The sequence below is a fragment of the Lepidochelys kempii genome, chromosome 1 (genome assembly GCF_965140265.1).
Source record: "Lepidochelys kempii isolate rLepKem1 chromosome 1, rLepKem1.hap2, whole genome shotgun sequence".
Taxonomy (NCBI): domain Eukaryota; kingdom Metazoa; phylum Chordata; order Testudines; family Cheloniidae; genus Lepidochelys; species Lepidochelys kempii.
The window spans coordinates 262,449,037-262,467,492 of NC_133256.1; the positions used below are offsets into that span (position 1 = coordinate 262,449,037).

Here is an 18,456-nt window from a genome sequence, read left to right on the forward strand (position 1 = left end):
TTGCCTTCTTGCCAAATGTCCCTGCTTCAGAGTTCTGCATCCAGCTCCTGGGCCTGGGTTTTTCCTGGCTCTAATCAGGGGTCATAACCTGGTTTCTGGTAATAAGTGTTTCAGACGGGCTTGGAGAAAGAAGTGGCTGCTGTAGTTCAGGTTTCTGAAGGCAATAAATACAGAAATCGGAACGTAAATGAAATAATATTTGAAATAATCCGCTAGCTACAAACACATTTCCATTCATATACCGTAGTAATAGAAGAAAAGCAAATGTGAACTGTCAGCAGTGCATACAAATAATGCCCGTAGAGATGAGATAAATGAATTAAAAATAAATTCAAGAAAATAAATAGCGTTTATACTTTGGTTGAAAATGCCTAAGAACCTAGCAAAGCAAAGCACCAAAATGATCATCTCATAATTGACATAAAGTGCACAGAAATGGCCATCTAGCTCCTGGTAAATTAATGTAGCTTGTCTAGGTTTCATATGTATTTACAATTTTTTAAGAAGTTAATGAAATGTTAAGGTGAAGGCCCCATGGGCTATGCAGCACATTAAATCTGAGTTATATGACCAGGCCCTCAGATATGCAAAGCACTTAAGCATGTGCTTAACTTTGAGCATGTGACTAGCCACATTAAAGTCAATGGACTGCAACTCACATGATTAAAGCTAAGCACATGCCCAAGTGTTTTGCTGGGCTGTGTGGTCATATATAGCAGATCTCTGCTCAGGAGGTGGCTAGGAAGAATGCCAGGTGGGAACCTTCTATGTTGACAGATCTCCTAAGGAGCGCAGCAGTAGGGCTCATCTTCTTTGCACCTTAAAAGACCTGCAGGAGGGGAAACTTCTGGCCATGTGGCTTGGAGGTAGTAGTGGAACTTGTAGGAGGGCACTTAACACTAACACAATTTTTTTTTGTGTGCTATTTGTGTGGATTTATGTGACAAAAGAGGCTTGTGTGAAGCAACTTGAACAGGTAGAAATTGTGCAGCTGGTTCCGTGGCAGCACAATTGTGCTGTTCAAGCGACCTCAGCTGTGGTTATGAGTTAGCTGGACAAAAGTCAGGCAATTCATAGTTAAAGATCACACAGCAACTTTAACTCTGTAGTGTTGCATGTAAAGCAGGGTTTATCTCACATGCTCATAGAATCCTGGCTTATGCCACATCCTATTTGGAAACCAGAATTCTGTAATGGAATAGGATTGTACTTCTTTCTCCACTGCTTCTCCAGCAAGACTGTTTGTCATACATAAGTTGAACTGTGTGCTGTGTTCTGTGTAAAAGTAACCTTTCTAATTAACATTAGATGCACATCTGCAGAGCTTTCTATCACTGCATAATATAGTATATGTGTATGAACTGTACAACACAAGATTTAGAGTCAAGGTTCACTTTTAACTCTGAATTTCTCGACTTCTATGCCATCTGATGATCTCTCTCCATATCATTATAAATTGTGAGTTACTAAGATGTATAATAACAGTCAAACTGGAATTTCTTATTCCCCCTTATACATACAGTGAGTTACAGCACAAATTGTACAGTCTTCACGCTGGGCTTGATTTTCAGGTTTCAGTGAGATCCTCAAAACAAGCCACTGTGCTTGAAGAAAATTGGTTTTGAAGCTATGGATGTTTAAAATCGGCAGGGTTTGAAACATTCTCTTTCTCCCTATCCCCTTTCTTCTTTCATTTCCTTCTTTTTTTAAACCTCCGCTCAAACAAGAATGGTTTGGGACATGGCGAGGCTATGATGCGCTTTAGCTTTGACTTACAGGATCCTCTCTCTTCCATGGCTCTGCAGGGGCTAATGGCAGTAAAAACTTCTAATGCGGCTCTTCAGAATTAACGGCAGTACAAATGTGGTTCTGTCAGGAATTTCAGCAGATGAGACACAGGAGGAGCAAATGTGCTGAGTAAGTCTCTGGGTTTGATTCATCCCTTCAAGCAAAGGGAGATGCAACTTCTTGGGCTTTGCTGCGCTCATGGCAAAATGACGGGATTCACTCTGTCCCTAACTTCCTCTGTGTTAGGTAGGATGGCAGACTAGATGTTCACAGTGGTCCCATCTGGCCTTGGAATCTGTGAATCTACCCTTACTGCACTTGGCACATCACTGGCATCCCTAACTATTTTCTGACCCTTTTTCTCTTGTAATCTTCATTCGGTATTAACCCTTTGGGGATTGCAGCTTTATTTGGCCACCTACCTGTTCATTTGGCTGGCAGCCTGGGAAATGCCAGCCTTCTGAGAGTTGTAATAAAAAGGAAGGATGATTCGTTCTGTTTCCTGCTTCCAAATAAGCCAGCAGAGGAAGAAACAAAGATTATTTTTATTGATTAGTTATGTCGTTTTGGAACAACATAACTAATCAATAAAATGTGCATGGCACTTTGCAGCCAAATGAAAGACAATGGCTCTGCTGCCTTAGGAGAGTTTACAGTCTGTGAGCTGTGAACTGCTTCATGCATCTCAATGGACTTTTAACTCTGAAGCTCCATGATCCGAGAAAGAGAGGACGTGGGTGACATGAAAAGAGACCATTGGGTTGCTTGGGTTAGCAATGGGCACAACCTGATGCTACATTTATCTTTTCAGTAATGTAGATTGCAAGCTGTATGGGGCAGGGACTCTGTTTTACTATGTATTTATACAAAGCCTAGTGAAAGGTAGCCCTGATTCTTACCGGGACCTTTGGATGATACTGCAGTATAAGTAATGGTCATTTTTAAAGTTACTCTGAAGAGAATTCTACTGTTTACAATTACTCAGGGTAAAATCCGGGTTCCCCTGAAGTCAATGGGGCCAGGCTTTCATCTCAGAGTCCAGTACTCCATGCCCATGTGCAGATCAGCTTGCAGCAGGGGCAGGTTAGCCACTACTAGCACGCTGTTCCATCATCACATACCTTTGAATATAAATCCCAGAACTTCATTGGCCTTCTTTAGTAAAGCTGGTCAGAAATTGAATTTTTTACAAAAATATGGGTAAAAAGTGTGTCTCCTTGATGTGTCAGAAAACTTAATATTTTTGATCAGCTCTATTCACTACAGTCAGATTGTTTTTCAAACTCCTGTGTAATGTGCTGTCCACTGTCACCCCTGGATCTTTTTCACTATTATTGAACCCAGGCTTCTCCCTTCCATTGAATATCTATGCTTCTGATTATATTTCCCCTAACATATGCGTGTGCATTTTTCCAAGTGGAATCTCACTTTATTTCCTTCTCACTGTTTGCCTGGGAGTTTATTACACGGCTTTTTCCCCCATTGTATTTTAATGGGAGGTTGACTGCATAATAGAGAATGTATGGTAGGATTTCATGTTGGGAGGAGTGGCCCATAGAATGAATGACCCACACCCTCTACACATGCATGTGCACAAATAAAAGCTACGGATACCCTAGTTTAACTCATATCTGGTAACCCACTGAACTGTAACACTTATGGCCTGTTCTACACAGGAAAATTAGGACAGCATAACTATGTCGCTCAGGGGTGTGAAACATCCACATCCCTGAGCAGTGTTGTTAAGCTGACCTAAGTCCCTGTGTAGACAGCGCTAGGTAGATGGAAGAATTCTTCTGTTGACCTCGCTACCACCTGTGCTGACAAGAGCATCCCTCCCATCGGCATAGATAGTGCTACAGGGGCACAGCTGTGCCACTGAAGCAGTTTAAATGTGGACAAGCCCTATGTCTGTGCTTATCGTATCATGGGTTAGTGTGTGAAGTGGCCTTTGTGTTCTGCTTGATTGAGAAGCTAAGTGATCCCAGTGGGAGCATGGATTTCTTTTGGTGAAGAGGCTTGTGGCGCATCTAGAGATCTGACTGAGGTGGGGCTTTATAGTCCAATGGGTGTGCACTGATGAAGCATGTTAACCCTGTGGCGAAGAGGCTGCATGGACTGTACACATAGTGATCTAGTCCTGATGCGTATATGGTGTTTTTGTGGTGAGTGTGTGTGCAAAGGCCTGGTCATGAAGAGGCTGCAGAGCTGTGATGTGTGTGTAGCGACTGAGTCAGAGAAGGGGATATCTAGCCCCAGCGAGGGCATGGTGATGTGGGTGATAAATAACCCTGAGATGCAGTTTGGTCAGAGAAGAGGCTATGCAGCCTTGAGGTTGGTAGCGATCCATTTAGTACAGAGACTGCTTGGACCTGACATGTGCATAGCGATCCAGTCATTGAAGAGACTGTATAGTCCCACTGTGAGCATTTCTTTAGCAATAATTACATGTGACGGAAGCTGCTTCCACCAATTGGATCGCTGCTTTCATCTCAGCCATTTTACAAGGACAACTATTTTTAAACTTGCTATTTTTGAACTTCCTTTCTTTTTTTTTCACCTCTGAATTGTTCCCAGTTTGCTCTGTTCCTTTGCCTGACCCAGTGGTGTCACTATTTCACCCGCTGACATTCTTGCATCTTGCGCATTTGCTAAGTAGAACCTGCCCCCCTCCCAGCACCTTTGTGGGGGAGTTTAATCTAATTCTTTGCCAGTGTTGTTACAGTCAGCAGCACAGTCAGCAGCATTAACACTGATACCCCCCTTGAGACTCATCTAAGCAGTGCACAGAGCAAGGCACTGTGCCCAAGAAGGCCAGGGGATTTGGAACACCAAAAGGTATTTGTGAATATGATAAATCACAAGAGGAAGACCTGAGGGAATTGAATGTATTTTCAGGACCTCCCGACCCTGTATGTTAGATATGGCATTGTCCCCTCACACTTTAGAATCAAGGCAGTGTATTTTTTCATTGTAAATGGTAGGAGAAGTCAAGGGACCAATGCTTCACCACTGGAGTCCTGGGTTTGAATCCTGTCATGGGGTATATGGAAGGGCTGATGGGGGAATACCGTGGTGGGAGAGGAAATGTGGGGATGGGAGAAAGGGAGGAACTACATGTTTGCAGCCACCTGGAAGGGACTCTGGGTTCAGCCTTGGGAAGAAAAAGTGTCTGAAATGGAAAAGTCTGGTGTCTGAGTGGGGGTGAGGGGGACAAGCTGGGACTGAAGCTTCAGAAGTGCCTGTATGAGGGAACTCTTATTAACTAAGGAATGAGCAGCGCTGTCTCTTAAGCCTGCTCTACACACAGATTTTGTGCCTATGTAACTCTTTAGGTGCCTTATACCAATACAGTTTATGGAAATGAGCTGTGCAGGTGTGAGGCACCTTTATACAAATATAACTGTGTCCCCCTGGGGTGGTACAAGTTTTGAGTGTAGACAAGCCATTAGCAGGAAAGGAATACAGACACAGCCTCAGATGATAATGATGATATAGATTCCAGTAGCACTAAAAATGTATTAGGCACTTTCCAATTACAGATCAAGGCATAGGTTCCAACTCCGTGGCTGCTCCAGGGCTGAACAACCAGGGGTAAAAAATGGTAGGTGCTGAGCACCCACTGGCAGCCCCCTTTTCAGCTCCCTGCCCAGCGCCTCCCACCTGCCAGTGGGCCCCGCTGATCAGCACCTCCCCTTCCCTCCTCACGCCTCTCACCGTCTGCGATCAGCCTTTTTGCCGCGTGCAGGCGGCTCTGGGGGGCAGGGAGGAGGAGCGAGGGTGCAGCGCGCTTGGGAGAGGGACCAGAACGGGGCCGGAAGAGGCGGGGTGGGGGTTGGGCCTTCGGGGAAGGGGTGGAGTGGGGGTGGGGACTGGGGTAGAACTGGGGGTCCAGCACCCACCCCCCTGGCACATTGGAAAGTCGGCGGCTGTGGATCAAGGCATGGTCTGTCCTCTGAATCTAAAAAAAGACAAAGATGAAGGAGGGGGCAAAGGGATACTGTCCAGAAGCAAAGTGACCAGGGTGATTATAAGCATACATCTCAACAGAAACAATGGTGTATCTTTTGGTTTTGATTTGTTTGTTTTTTAATGTGACACCTTTGTAAAGGGGTCACAGTCAGATTGGTCCCAGGTGGGGATGATGCGGAGACCTAGTGCACCATGTGAATCAACCAAACATAAGCCAAGTGAGGGCTCACCTCACGTGGGAAACAGTGATATAGGCAGGAGTAACGAGATGAGATTCAGAAAGGAAAAATGTAGGCTGATTATTAGGAACGATTTCCTAAGACTGAGCTCTGTTAAGCTGTGAAGCCATTTTCCAAGATAAGTGATGGAAGTCCTGTCCTGTGGGACATGTAAAACTAGACTGGACAAAGCACTCGAAAACGTACTGTCAGGAACAGCCCTGCCCAGGCCAGCGGATGGACTAGATCACTGAGTGGGTCTTTTCGAGCTCTAATTTCTAGGAGAAGCTCAATGCTGGGGGAAAGCCACACAGCAGCTTCTGGTTCACTGAGCACGTCGCTGGATACCTTCGGACACTTAATTTGGCAACATGTGACCTCCAGAAAAAGAAGGGGAAACGTCCATGTACCAGCAATGCAGATACAGGTAAGTAACCGTTTTCATGTTCTCTCCACAGGTACCATTGCGGGGAGTGGCCCAGATGATACGTCTGGGGGAAGGGAGCAGAAGGAGACTCCACCTGTTGAAAGGCATGAGATGCACTGTCTTAAGGTTGGGGGTTCCATGACCACCACTCCCAAGAGAAGGAGGCGGGTGGTGGTGGTCGGGGACTCTCTCCTCAGGGGGACTGAGTCATTTATCTGCTGCCCTGACCAGGAAAACAGAGAAGCCTGTTGCTTGCCAGGGGCTAAGATTCGCGATGTGATGGAGAGTCTGCCGAGACTCATCAAGCCCTCGGACCACTACCCCTTCCTGCTTTTCCACGTGGGCACCAATGATACTGCCAAGAATGACCTTGAGCGGATCACTGCAGACTACGTGGCTCTGGGAAGGAGGATAAAGGAGTATGAGGCGCAAGTGGTGTTCTCGTCCATCCTCCCCGTGGAAGGAAAAGGCCGGGGTAGGGATCGTCGAATCGTGGAAGTCAATGAATGGCTACGCAGGTGGTGTCGGAGAGAAGGCTTTGGATTCTTTGACCATGGGATGGTGTTCCAAGAAGGAGTGCTAGGCAGAGACGGGCTCCACTTAACGAAGAGAGGGAAGAGCATCTTCGCGAGCAGGCTGGCTAACCTAGTGAGGAGGGCTTTAAACTAGTTTCACCGGGGGAAGGAGACCAAAGCCCTGAGGTAAGTGGGGAAGCGGGATACTGGGAGGAAGCACGAGCAGGAGCGTGTGAGAGGGGAGGGCTCCTGCCTCATACTGAGAACGAGGGGCGATCAGCGGGTTATCTCAAGTGCCTATATACAAATGCACAAAGCCTGGGAAACAAGCAGGGAGAACTGGGGGTCCTGGCAAAGTCAGGGAATTATGATGTGATTGGAATAACAGAGACTTGGTGGGATAACTCGCATGACTGGAGTACTGTCATGGATGGGTATAAACTGTTCAGGAAGGACAGGGAGGCCAGAAAAGGTGGGGGAGTTGCACTGTATGTAAGGGAGCAGTATGACTGCTCAGAGCTCAAGTATGAAACTGCAGAAAAACCTGAGAGTCTCTGGATTAAGTTTAGAAGCGTGAGCAACAAGGGTGATGTTATGGTGGGAGTCTGCTATAGACCACCGGACCAGGGGGATGAGGTGGACGAGGCTTTCTTCCGGCAACTCGCAGAAGCTACTAGATCGCACACCCTGGTTCTCAGGGGTGACTTCAATCATCCTGATATCTGCTGGGAGAGCAATACAGCGGTGCACAGACAATCCAGGAAGTTTTTGGAAACTGTAGGGGACAATTTCCTGGTGCAAGTGCTGGAGGAACCAACTAGGGGCGGAGCTCTTCTTGACCTGCTGCTCAGAAACCGGGAAGAATTAGTAGGGGAAGCAAAAGTGGATGGGAACCTGGGAGGCAGTCACCATGAGATGGTCGAGTTCAGGATCCTGACACAAGGAAGAAAGGAAAACAGCAGAATACGGACCCTGGACTTCAGAAAAGCAGACTTTGACTCCCTCAGGGAACTGATGGGTAAGATCACCTGGGAGAATAACATGAGGGGGAAAGGAGTCCAGGAGAGCTGGCTGTATTTTAAAGAATCCTTATTGAGGTTACAGGGACAAACCATCCCGATGTGTCGAAAGAATAGTTAATATGGCAGGCGACCAGCTTCGCTTAACAGTGAAATCCTTGCTGATCTTAAACACAAAAAAGCGGCTTACAAGAAGTGGAAGATTGGACAAATGACCAGGGATGAGTATATAAATATTGCTCGGGCATGTAAGAATGAAATCAGGAAGGCTAAATCACACCTGGAGTTGCAGCTAGTGAGGGATGTTAAGAGTAACAAGAAGGGTTTCTTCAGGTATGTTGGCAATAAGAAGAAAGCCAAAGAAAGTGTGGGCCCCTTACTGAATGAGGGAGGCAACCTAGTGACAGAGGATGTGGAAAAAGCTAATGTACTCAATGCTTTTTTTGCCTCTGTCTCCACGAACAAGGTCAGCTCCCAGACTACTGCACTGGGCAGCACAGCGTGGGAAGGAGGTGGCCAGCCCTCTGTGAAGGAAGAAGTGGTTCGGGACTATTTAGAAAAACTGGACGTGCAGAAGTCCTTGGGGCCAGATGCATTGCATCCGAGAGTACTAAAGGAATTGGCGGATGTGATTGCAGAGCCATTGGCCATTATCTTTGAAAAATCATAGCGATCGGGGGACGTCCCGGAAGACTGGAAAAAGGCTAATGTAGTGCCCATCTTTAAAAAAGGGAAGAAGGAGGATCCTGGGAACTACAGGCCAGTCAGCCACACCTCAGTCCCCGGAAAAATCATGGAGCATGTCCTCAAGGACTCAATTCTGAAGCACTTAGAGGAGAGGAAAGTGATCAGGAACAGTCAGCATGGATTCACCAAGGGAAAGTCATGCCTGACTAATCTAATTGCCTTCTATGATGAGATAACTGGTTCTGTGGATGAAGGGAAAGCAGTGGACGTGTTATTCCTCGACTTTAGCAAAGCTTTTGACACGGTCTCCCACAGTATTCTTGTCAGCAAGTTAAAGAAGTATGGGCTGGATGGATGCACTACAAGGTGGGTAGAAAGTTGGCTAGATTGTCGGGCTCAACGGGTAGTGATCAATGGCTCTATGTCTAGTATCTATGTCTAGCCGGTATCTAGCGGAGTGCCCCAAGGGTCGGTCCTGGGGTCGGTTTTGTTCAATATCTTCATTAATGATCTGGAGGATGGTGTGGATTGCACCCTCAGCAAGTTTGCGGATGACACTAAACTGGGAGGCGTGGTAGATATGCTGGAGGGTAGGGATAGGATACATAGGGACCTAGACAAATTGGAGGATTGGACCAAAAGAAATCTGATGAGGTTCAACAAGGACAAGTACAGAGTCCTGCACTTAGGACGGAAGAATCTAATGCACCGCTACAGACTAGGGACCGAATGGCTGGGCAGCAGTTCTGCAGAGAAGGACCTAGGGGTGACAGTGGACGAGAATCTGGATATGAGTCAACAGTGTGCCCTTGTTGCCAAGAAGGCCAATGGCATTTTGGGGTGTATAAGTAGGGGCATTGCCAGCAGGTCGAGGGACGTGATCATTCCCCTCTATTCGACACTGGTGAGGCCTCATCTGGAGTACTGTGTCCAGTTTTGGGCCCCACACTACAAGAAGGATGTGGAGAAATTGGAGAGAGTCCAGTGAAGGGCAACAAAAATGATTAGGGGTCTGGAACACATGACTTATGAGGAGAGGCTGAGGGAACTGGGATTGTTTAGTCTACGGAAGAGAAGAATGAGGAGGGATTTGATAGCTGCTTTTAAGTACCTGAAAGGTGGATCCAAAGAGGATGGATCTAGACTATTCTCAGTGATAGCAGATGACAGGACAAGGAGTAATGGTCTCAAGTTGCAGTGGGGTAGATTTAGGTTGGATATTAGGAAAAACTTTTTCACTAGGAGGGTGGTGAAGAATGCGTTACCTAGGGAGGTGGTGGAATCCCCTTCCTTAGAAGTTTTTAAGGTCAGGCTTGACAAAGCCCTGGCTGGGATGATTTAGTTGGGATTGGTCCTGCTCTGGGCAGGGGTTGGACTAGATGACCTCCAGAGGTCCCTTCCAACTCTGTTATTCTATGATTCTAAGATGAATTATCTTGGGCAACATGTGGAAAATGAAATCTCTCTCTCTTTCTCATTCTTACACATACATACCTGAGCACAGGTTCATGCACATACACATCACATGCCGCACACACACAGCATCTCACACAGTCTTTTGTTCTGTGTCACGCATACACACATGCCTTGCCTCAGTCTCTCTCACAGGTGCCATAACACATCCCCACGTACAGCACATGGCATTGGACACACTGTGGCCTGGTGTACACTTCAATGTTTCGTTGGCGTAGTGAGGTTGGTCGTGGGTGTGATTTTTTTTTTACCACCTCTGACTGACATAGCTATGCTGGCAAAATCTCCAGAGTAGATGCACTTACAGCAGCAAAAAAAAGGTCTTTTTTCTGGCATAGTTTATTCAATTCAGGGAACAAATTTAAGCTGTACCAGCAACAGAATTCTGTTTCTGGTTTGCACTGCCTCTCCATTAGGGGTGTTGGCCAGTGTAGCTATTTCTGGTGTAGACAATGCCTGTAACGTACAGACAACCATGTGCAGATGCACTTTTCTCTGGGAACCGTTTGGCGATGGACAATATATATATATTTTAATCTCAAGTTAATTGTGGCCAATTAGCTACCCTCTTTCCCCCTTATCCCTGCCAATCCCAGCTGTCTGAATGGGGGGGAAACTATCACCTGTTTCATTATGCAAACTGATATCCAAACAGCTGAAAACAGCATAGCCTAGTCTTTTGTGTGGCATGGCTCCAAATTGCTAATAAGATTCCACTGCCAGACACATTGCTTAATGCACTGCTGCTGAAAGCTTTCATGGAGTGTGGGGGGAGCAGGAAGTGAGACTCTCAGCTGTGGTTGACTGCCAGCCCTGGGCATAGTGTTTGTTTAACCCCCCTGAGCACTGATAAGATCTCAGTCCCTGAGGGGATCATGCCTTCCCGAAGTCACGGCAAGGTTTTGATTTACTACTTCTCACTTTCAATGGGAGGAAGAGGAATATGAATGAGGAGTGGCTGTTCGGCTTCTAATGTACATTGCCACAGAAATGCACACACAGATTCGGCCAGAACCACAGTGAAACACTTTTGGACAAAAGCACTCATATGCTACTCTATCCAGATAGACCAATACAGTGCCTCCCCCCGACACCTCCACCACACACACACACACACTCCATATGTGCATTCCCTTTGTCCGCTCCCCTATAACTCACCACATAGGGAAATTGTTCCTCGACTTGTGTTGTTACTCCACCTGTCCCTCATCCCCTTCCCTGTAAGGAAGGGAGAGGAGTTACTGTCACTCTGTAGCCCACATGTGGACGTTGTTTGTGGGTGCCTGGGAGCCCGGGCAGAGTAGCTGTGCCCCTGGGTATTTGTAGAAGGGGTATTTAAAATGTGTGAAGAGGGAGCAACTTAGGGATGTGGGATTTAGATCCTGATGCTTTACACAAGCATCCACATTTAATTTCTGAATCCATATCTAATGAGCGTCCCCTCTCCCGTAACCCCCCCTCACCCCCAGCAGTGACCCTCTCCACATAATGCTCCTCCAGCAAGTCTCAGCCAGTACCCATCCTTTCTTGTCTTCTCCTGGGGAGGCCCAGTAGCCTGCTTTGCCTTCCCTGGGTTGGCATCTTCTGGGCAGCTGGGGAGGGAAGCCCACTCCCCACCTTTGGTTCTTTCAGTGGCAGCTAGGAAGCCTGCTCCCCTTGTTAAAAACTGTAGCAGCAGCTGGCATCCTGCGTCTCTCTTTTGGCTCTCCCAGTGAAGGCTGACAGCCTAGATCCCCAGTTCTGCATCTTTGATGGACCAGCAGGAGGCACATTCCTTCCCCCAATACGCAGTGTTGGCATTTTCTGGGGGAGTAAGTGGTCATCCTGCTCTTCCACTAATTGTTGCATTTTGGGAACAATAGAAGCAAGCAGAAATGCTCTGCTTGATCCTGCTGCTCCAGGCTCTTTCAAACTTAAAGCACAGTGGGCATTGTACTCCCGTAGTGAGCCAGGGTGTTCTCCAATCCCTAGTGAAAAGGACAGAAATGGGGTTCTTTCAGGGCTATCTTCCCTTGAAAAATGAAACTATATGACCATTTCTCAGAGGGTAAGGAATTTTCTCCTTTCCCCAGCCTCTTCCTTCTCTCTTGGGGCCCATGGACTGTTGAGTGGCAGCTGGGCATCGGTTCTTGTCAGTGTTATGAACATAAAGCCAGGAGTCTGGGGATGAATATTTATGTGTGTTCCTGTCAAGCTTTAGAGCCAAGGATCTCTGGGTCTGGGTACTGTTATGGATCCTTGCATATAATTTCTAATCTCACTCTTCGCAGGGCTGCAGTGTGCATAGTGATGGGGGGTGTATATTCTAAGGTGCATCTGCATATTTGCCTTCCATTGAACAATGAGAATGGGTTTTTAAAGGGATGGTAGTGAAATACCTGGGCATAGATTTCATAACAGCCATTCTTACCAGCTACAGTTTCTAGGGCCAATCTTTTCCATTTGTAGGGAAAGATAGTTTCCTTCACTAGGAGCATTTTTGGCTTAGGAGATTGAGAATGAGGTATGGTGGCTGGTCTTAATCTGGTCCCTGATCAGTGGTGGGGAGCACTAGGTGGCTCAGGGATCATGTTTTTATTCTACACCACTTTACATGGTAATGAAATCTGACTGTATTCCTTTTAACTCCAGCCGGTAGGAGCAGCTGCAGAAACAGCCCAGGTGCAAGGATTGCTGCACTTTGGGGAGTGGGTAAAATGGGGCCCCGCCAGAGCTACCCCTTCCCCCAGCACTCCTCCCCCTGCACACAAAACTGTGCAAGGGAGACCCCCCACACACACACATTCTAGGGGGGCACTAAGACCCAGGTGGTGACTCCCTTCCCTACTGCTATGTGGCCTTGTGGGAAAACTGCAGAGAGGAACCAGCCAGACTCCAGCTGGTAGGAGGAACAGCCGTGGAAGCAGCCAGACCAGGGACCTTCTGACATTTGGAGAACTTGCTACAGTTTTGACTGGACTTTCTCTGCCCTGTTTTGATTGGCTGTTTGCTCCAACCCTTTCCCTCTCCCTCCTAACCTCTTCACTCCACACCTGCCCTTCTTCTCCCTTGCCCTGTCCACCATCACTCCCTTCCCTTCAATGTCCCCTCCCCCTCTCTTCTCTTTTCATTTAGCTGATCCTCTCTTAACTAACTCCACCCCACAAAAATAAATGGTGGCACTAGCCTGTCTGCTGCCATGACACTGTTCTCTCAGCCTGTGTGTGCTAGACCCCTTCTCCCCTACATGGTGTCTGTCTGGTCTATTTAAATGGTAAGTTCTTTGGGACAGGGACTGTCTGCTACTCAGTGTTTGTACAGCACTTAACACAATGGAGCCCCATGCTTGGTTGGCCCTGGGTCACCACTGTAACCAAGATGAGGTTTAATAATAATAACTTGAACACACTGCAGTGATTTTTTTCCTACCAAGGTTTGCTCTTATTACAATTTTTGATCGTTCCAAGTTTGTCTGCTCCCATTGGGAGGGACTCCAGGTTCTGAGATGCATTTTTTCTTAAGTGTCAGCCTGTGTTTTGGGAACCAGATCTGACATTTCCCATCCGCTGAGGAGCAATGGTGGATGCATTCATTATCTTTCTCTCTCTCACACACAGCAGCCAGTCCATCTCATCATAACTAAAGGGAAAAGATTCCCTAGCTTAGACAGCAGAGGGGTCCGATGCATACGTATAAATAGGTGTGAGGTATTCCTGCCACTAAGGGGAATGGCACATGCAGGTGCACACAAACACAAATGCTGGCTGGTTGCAACCTAAAAGAAAAGTTCTGCTAGCACAACCAGTGTATAGACTGTATTCTGTGCAGTAGAGGGCAGTGTTGCACACACATCCTGTATCTGACATATTCCATGCAGTAGAGGGCAGTGGTACACACCCACACGTATTCTCACACACCAGCCAGTCTGTTATCTCAACAATATCTGGTCAGGTTTGGTCATTACACCAAGATCTGAACTTGCCTCTCATGACCCCCAAAATGGACGATCAAAAGATGGTACTAAACGGGGAGTGCCATGCAAAATACCTTTCTGCAGCACCAAGGACTTGACTAATCAATGCATGATTTATTTTTTCTTTACTACTTTTATTAGGTTCCTCGCTTGCAATTTTCTGTGCTTCTTCCTGTCTCCCTGTTGTATGGATTTTAAGGAGTCTTGATAATTGGCAGTGGTAAATTTTACTGCTCATAAAACTCCAGAGAGCATTGATTGTGACTTGAGTTAAGCAAGTGGCATATAAAGTCTTACTGCCTTGCAGTCATGGGGGAGTTTTACGGTGAGTGTATTTCTTGTAAGCAGTAAAAGATTTGGAGGTTTACTTCCACCATCCCTGTCTCAGCCATCAGTTGTTATTAGTGAGGGGCATACCTTCAGCAGAAGTGGGCTGTTGAGTCGGGAGACATGCCCAAAAGCAGAAAGCAAACTCATAGTTTGCCAAACTGGAGGTGGAAATGTTGTGAGAAGAGCCTTTCCTCATTATTATTGCAGTTCTTCCTGCCCCAGGAAGCACAGAAGTTGAAAAATATATATATTTTTGGAAATGAAGTGATATAGTCAGGATAAAAATGATATATTGTATTTACTGAAAATCCTTTCTGACCTTTGTTCCTAATCCATGCACTAGGGTATTTTTTTTTAAAAAAATAAAGGATTTAAAAAAATCTAACTTACCTTTTTCCTTCATGATGGTCGGTTATTTTTTGCACTTCTTTCAGGTTGGAAAGTGAAACTAGATGGATAAGTTTTGCTTCCTGGTACTTAGGCACCAGCCAGACGCTGTTATGTTTGGAAGTAGGGGAGTATTTAATTTCTTTTAAAAAAATATTCACTCAACCTTAAAAGAAGATTGGGGCTAACTTCAGCGTCACTACGGATGTTTTCTATCTCAGTAAAGTGGTTTTTTTTATGCAAACTACTGCTTATAGCTGAAAGATTCTGAGGAATTTTCTTTCTGTGCCTTTCTAGTTCCAGAAACCTAACGACTTCTCGCCCCCTTTCCGCTTTGGGACGGTTCCCAATGGCAGCACAGAGAGGAACATTCGCAACAACTACCCTGAAATGCATAGCTACATGGTGAAGTTCAACCAGAGGGGGGTGGACGATGCCCTATTCTCGCTGAAGACTGGGTGAGGCCTTCTCCTTCCAAACTTGTCCATACCATGAGCTTGGCTTCTTTTCCTGTGTGTCTGGTGCTTTGAGGATCATTCTCCATGATTTATTGCAAAGGTGACATCCACCATGACAACTGCCAGAGTGATTTGGCCTTGATGCTATTTGCAACTGTTTTTGTCAGTTTTCCTCTAACATTTGTACAAGTGATTTTTGTTTGCTTGTAAGAATATTTGCGGAAGGAGAAAATCTTGTGAATACTTGTTAGTACCCAGAGCCTCAAGCTGCTCCATGCAAGCAGAGCCTTATGCAGAGCAGCTTGCAGGGTGGGGCCAAAGTTTGCTCCAGAAGTGTTTGTACAATCATCTTGAAATTTCTTTGATTTCCCTCCTCTGTTTCATAAAAGATGAAGTCAACCAGGGAGCAGAAGCAATACCATGTGACTTGATTGATAAGTCACACGCCAGTATGGCAGTAATGAATATTGTATAGTAGCATATAGTCGAAGCAAATAGTTTGCGAATGACCCATAGGGTAGAAAATCTTGCATAAAGTGCCTGTCAAAATCTTTTGAATCCTGAACAGATCTGTGAAAATCAGAGTCTCTTCATAGATAATTTGGAAAACAGAGAGGGAAACATTCACTGGAAAAAGTATGTGCTCTGAACAACTTGTTTAGGTGTACCAGTCACTATGCTCCCCTCCGAGAGCTAGGTAGAAGCCCTATCTAGTTTACAGGTCTCTGTATGAATAAAGCCCCTCCGCCTTGGTAAACTTCCCTCTAGTTTTCAGGGCCCCACCCGGTGTAAAAAAGATCCTTGAGCCTCACTCTGGCTTGCAAGGCTCAGCACCCTCTGATAAGGTTTATTCTGAAGCACTAAGGGATGTTCAGCCAATTTAATTTTTAGATTGACTGAACATTTCTAACCTATTTGCTAGGCTCAGGGGAGCGTAGCCCATTACAAATGACTATACTGTTTCTGGATGCCATCCCTGGAAATATACATGTCAGGATAGGCATCATCCAGGAAATATATATGCCCTGAGATAGATGTCATCCTAGAAATGTACTCCGTTCAGAAGAGATGTCATCCCTGACACATAAATGCCCTGAGACAGACTTCACTCTAGATAGGCACATGTACTGGGATACTGGCCATCCTGGAAATCTACTTACAGTGGATTAGAACGATGAGGTGGCTGTGAACGTATGTGGGAAATGGAAGGTCTTTTGTCCTCTGTCAGTTCATATTTAGTGGTAGGATTTACTCCTCAGCTATCTAATTATTTGGAAGATCCAAATTCCTGTTCAGGTATTTTCCCTAGTTGCTCCCCCTTGTACATGACAAAAAAAGAAAAAAGAAAGATTATTTTACTGGGATGCAGAGAGGGGCTCCCAACAGACTGCTCTGCTACCTGCCATCTCTCGAGTGTATCCACCCTAGCATGTCATTATATAGCGTCAGTGTTGGTGATTCCTCTGAGTCCGTACTGAACTCGTTTTTCGCCGTGTTCTGCTAGCAAGGCACTGTAACGCTAAAGCTACTGTCTTCATGGTGAGACGTAAGGCTGCTTTCCTAACCACTTGTCACAGTTAAAGATCCTATGGGATTTTTCACAGTAACATAGGAGTTAAATTCAGGGTCCTGACCAAACATAATCTGAATAATTACATTCTGCTTAGCTAAATCACATCATCAGTGGAAATGGCTTTCTTCCTTACTTCAAGTCCTAATTTGTTGTGCGGTATTTATGTATTCAGTAAAGTACTTTATGATCCTTTGGGGTGAAAGGCACTATATAAATTCAAGATATTATTTTGAACATAAATGTCCCTTCAGCTTCCTCTTCATTCAGCCTTGACCCTGTAATAGACTTCTGTTCTAATGTTCCTTCACACTGCCCCTTTGGAGACCATGCTGGATGTCAGGGAGAGAGAGATGAGTCCTTATCTAATCTAACTCAAATTCAAAAAAGATTCTCGTCTCAGATTTCAGTTCCTGTTGAAGGTTCAGGAGTCAATTTACAGTATTCTATCTGGACGAGTTCCTCCCATCCTTACTTAGTTAACACTGTTCTTGGTATCAGCAGTTCCTTTCAGTTATGTGCAATGATCTGAACTCACACAGATCTTTTCTTTACTGTATTCTCCCTTTTTCTTGCACCCCGGCAGGAAATTGGATGCATTCATTTATGACGCAGCAGTGCTAAACTACATGGCTGGCAGAGACGAAGGGTGCAAGCTGGTAACGATTGGTAGTGGGAAGGTTTTTGCCTCTACTGGCTATGGCATTGCCATCCAAAAGGACTCGGGCTGGAAGCGTCAGGTAGATCTTGCCATTCTACAGCTTTTTGGTGATGGTAAGTGGTCTGTGCAAAGAGATATGGGGCTTCCTCTCAAATTTCCAGATCCTGGCTGTATGGAAATGGGGTTTCCTCCCTGACCCTGACATCTTAGACTTGGTAAACGGTGCAAGAGTAGTGAAAAAGCGTGTTGGGAGAGGGATGGGGCGAGACACACACAGTTGGGTATGCTTTATGCAAGTTAATAACATCTTCAGGGGTAATATCAATTTCCAAAGGTTTAATGAGAATTAAGCCCCCAAAAGTTCAGACGTGTATTTGAAGTTTATCTGAACGTCTTCACTCTGGAAATCATGTGAGAACAGGCTTTTCCTTGTCAGATTTTTGGTAGTTATTGGTTTTAGCCATAATCAGAAATCCAAGTGAGAATGGAGCTTTCAGTACTTATTTCCGGCATGCCTGTGTTTTCCAGACAGTACCAAGCTGTGCAACACCCATGTGATCAATAATTAAACATGACTGGAGGAAAGAGAATACGAAACTTTCTTAAACCTAAAAATAAATAAATAAAAAAATAAGCAAGTTGGGAATTCAGGGATAAATTTTGTAGTGAAAGATTTGATCAGTGTTTACTGTATACAAGCTGGTTTTCCCCAATCCTTAGTGAATAAAATACTGCCACTTTAAAGATATGGTGGATTGTTGATGGGACTGGAGCTTCCTTTTTGTTAGACTCTTCTTGTGCTTTTTCTCTCTCTTTCACCTCACTCCTTTCTGGATATTCTTTTTAGAAAATTAAAAATGTTGATCTTATTTTGTAAATGAATAGGAAGTCTAAAATCAGAAAAAAAAGTCTGGTATAGTAAATACAGAAAGAACACAAGAATTGATGTAGGTTAACAGAACAGTGGGCCATCAGTCTGGTAGTGCAGTGGTTTGCAAA

The 18,456-nt window shown here is 45.5% G+C and overlaps 1 protein-coding gene across 1 annotated transcript in view; it reads left to right on the forward strand.

Moving 5' to 3' along the window:
* The window catches only part of GRIN2B (glutamate ionotropic receptor NMDA type subunit 2B), a 276,730-nt gene that overhangs the window by 249,268 nt on the left and 9,006 nt on the right, over positions 1-18,456 (forward strand). Inside the window, exons 10-11 of the mRNA XM_073327319.1 lie at positions 15,066-15,226; positions 17,383-17,570. Coding sequence (XP_073183420.1) covers positions 15,066-15,226; positions 17,383-17,570 — 349 coding nt within the window. The remainder of the gene's footprint in view (positions 1-15,065; positions 15,227-17,382; positions 17,571-18,456) is intronic.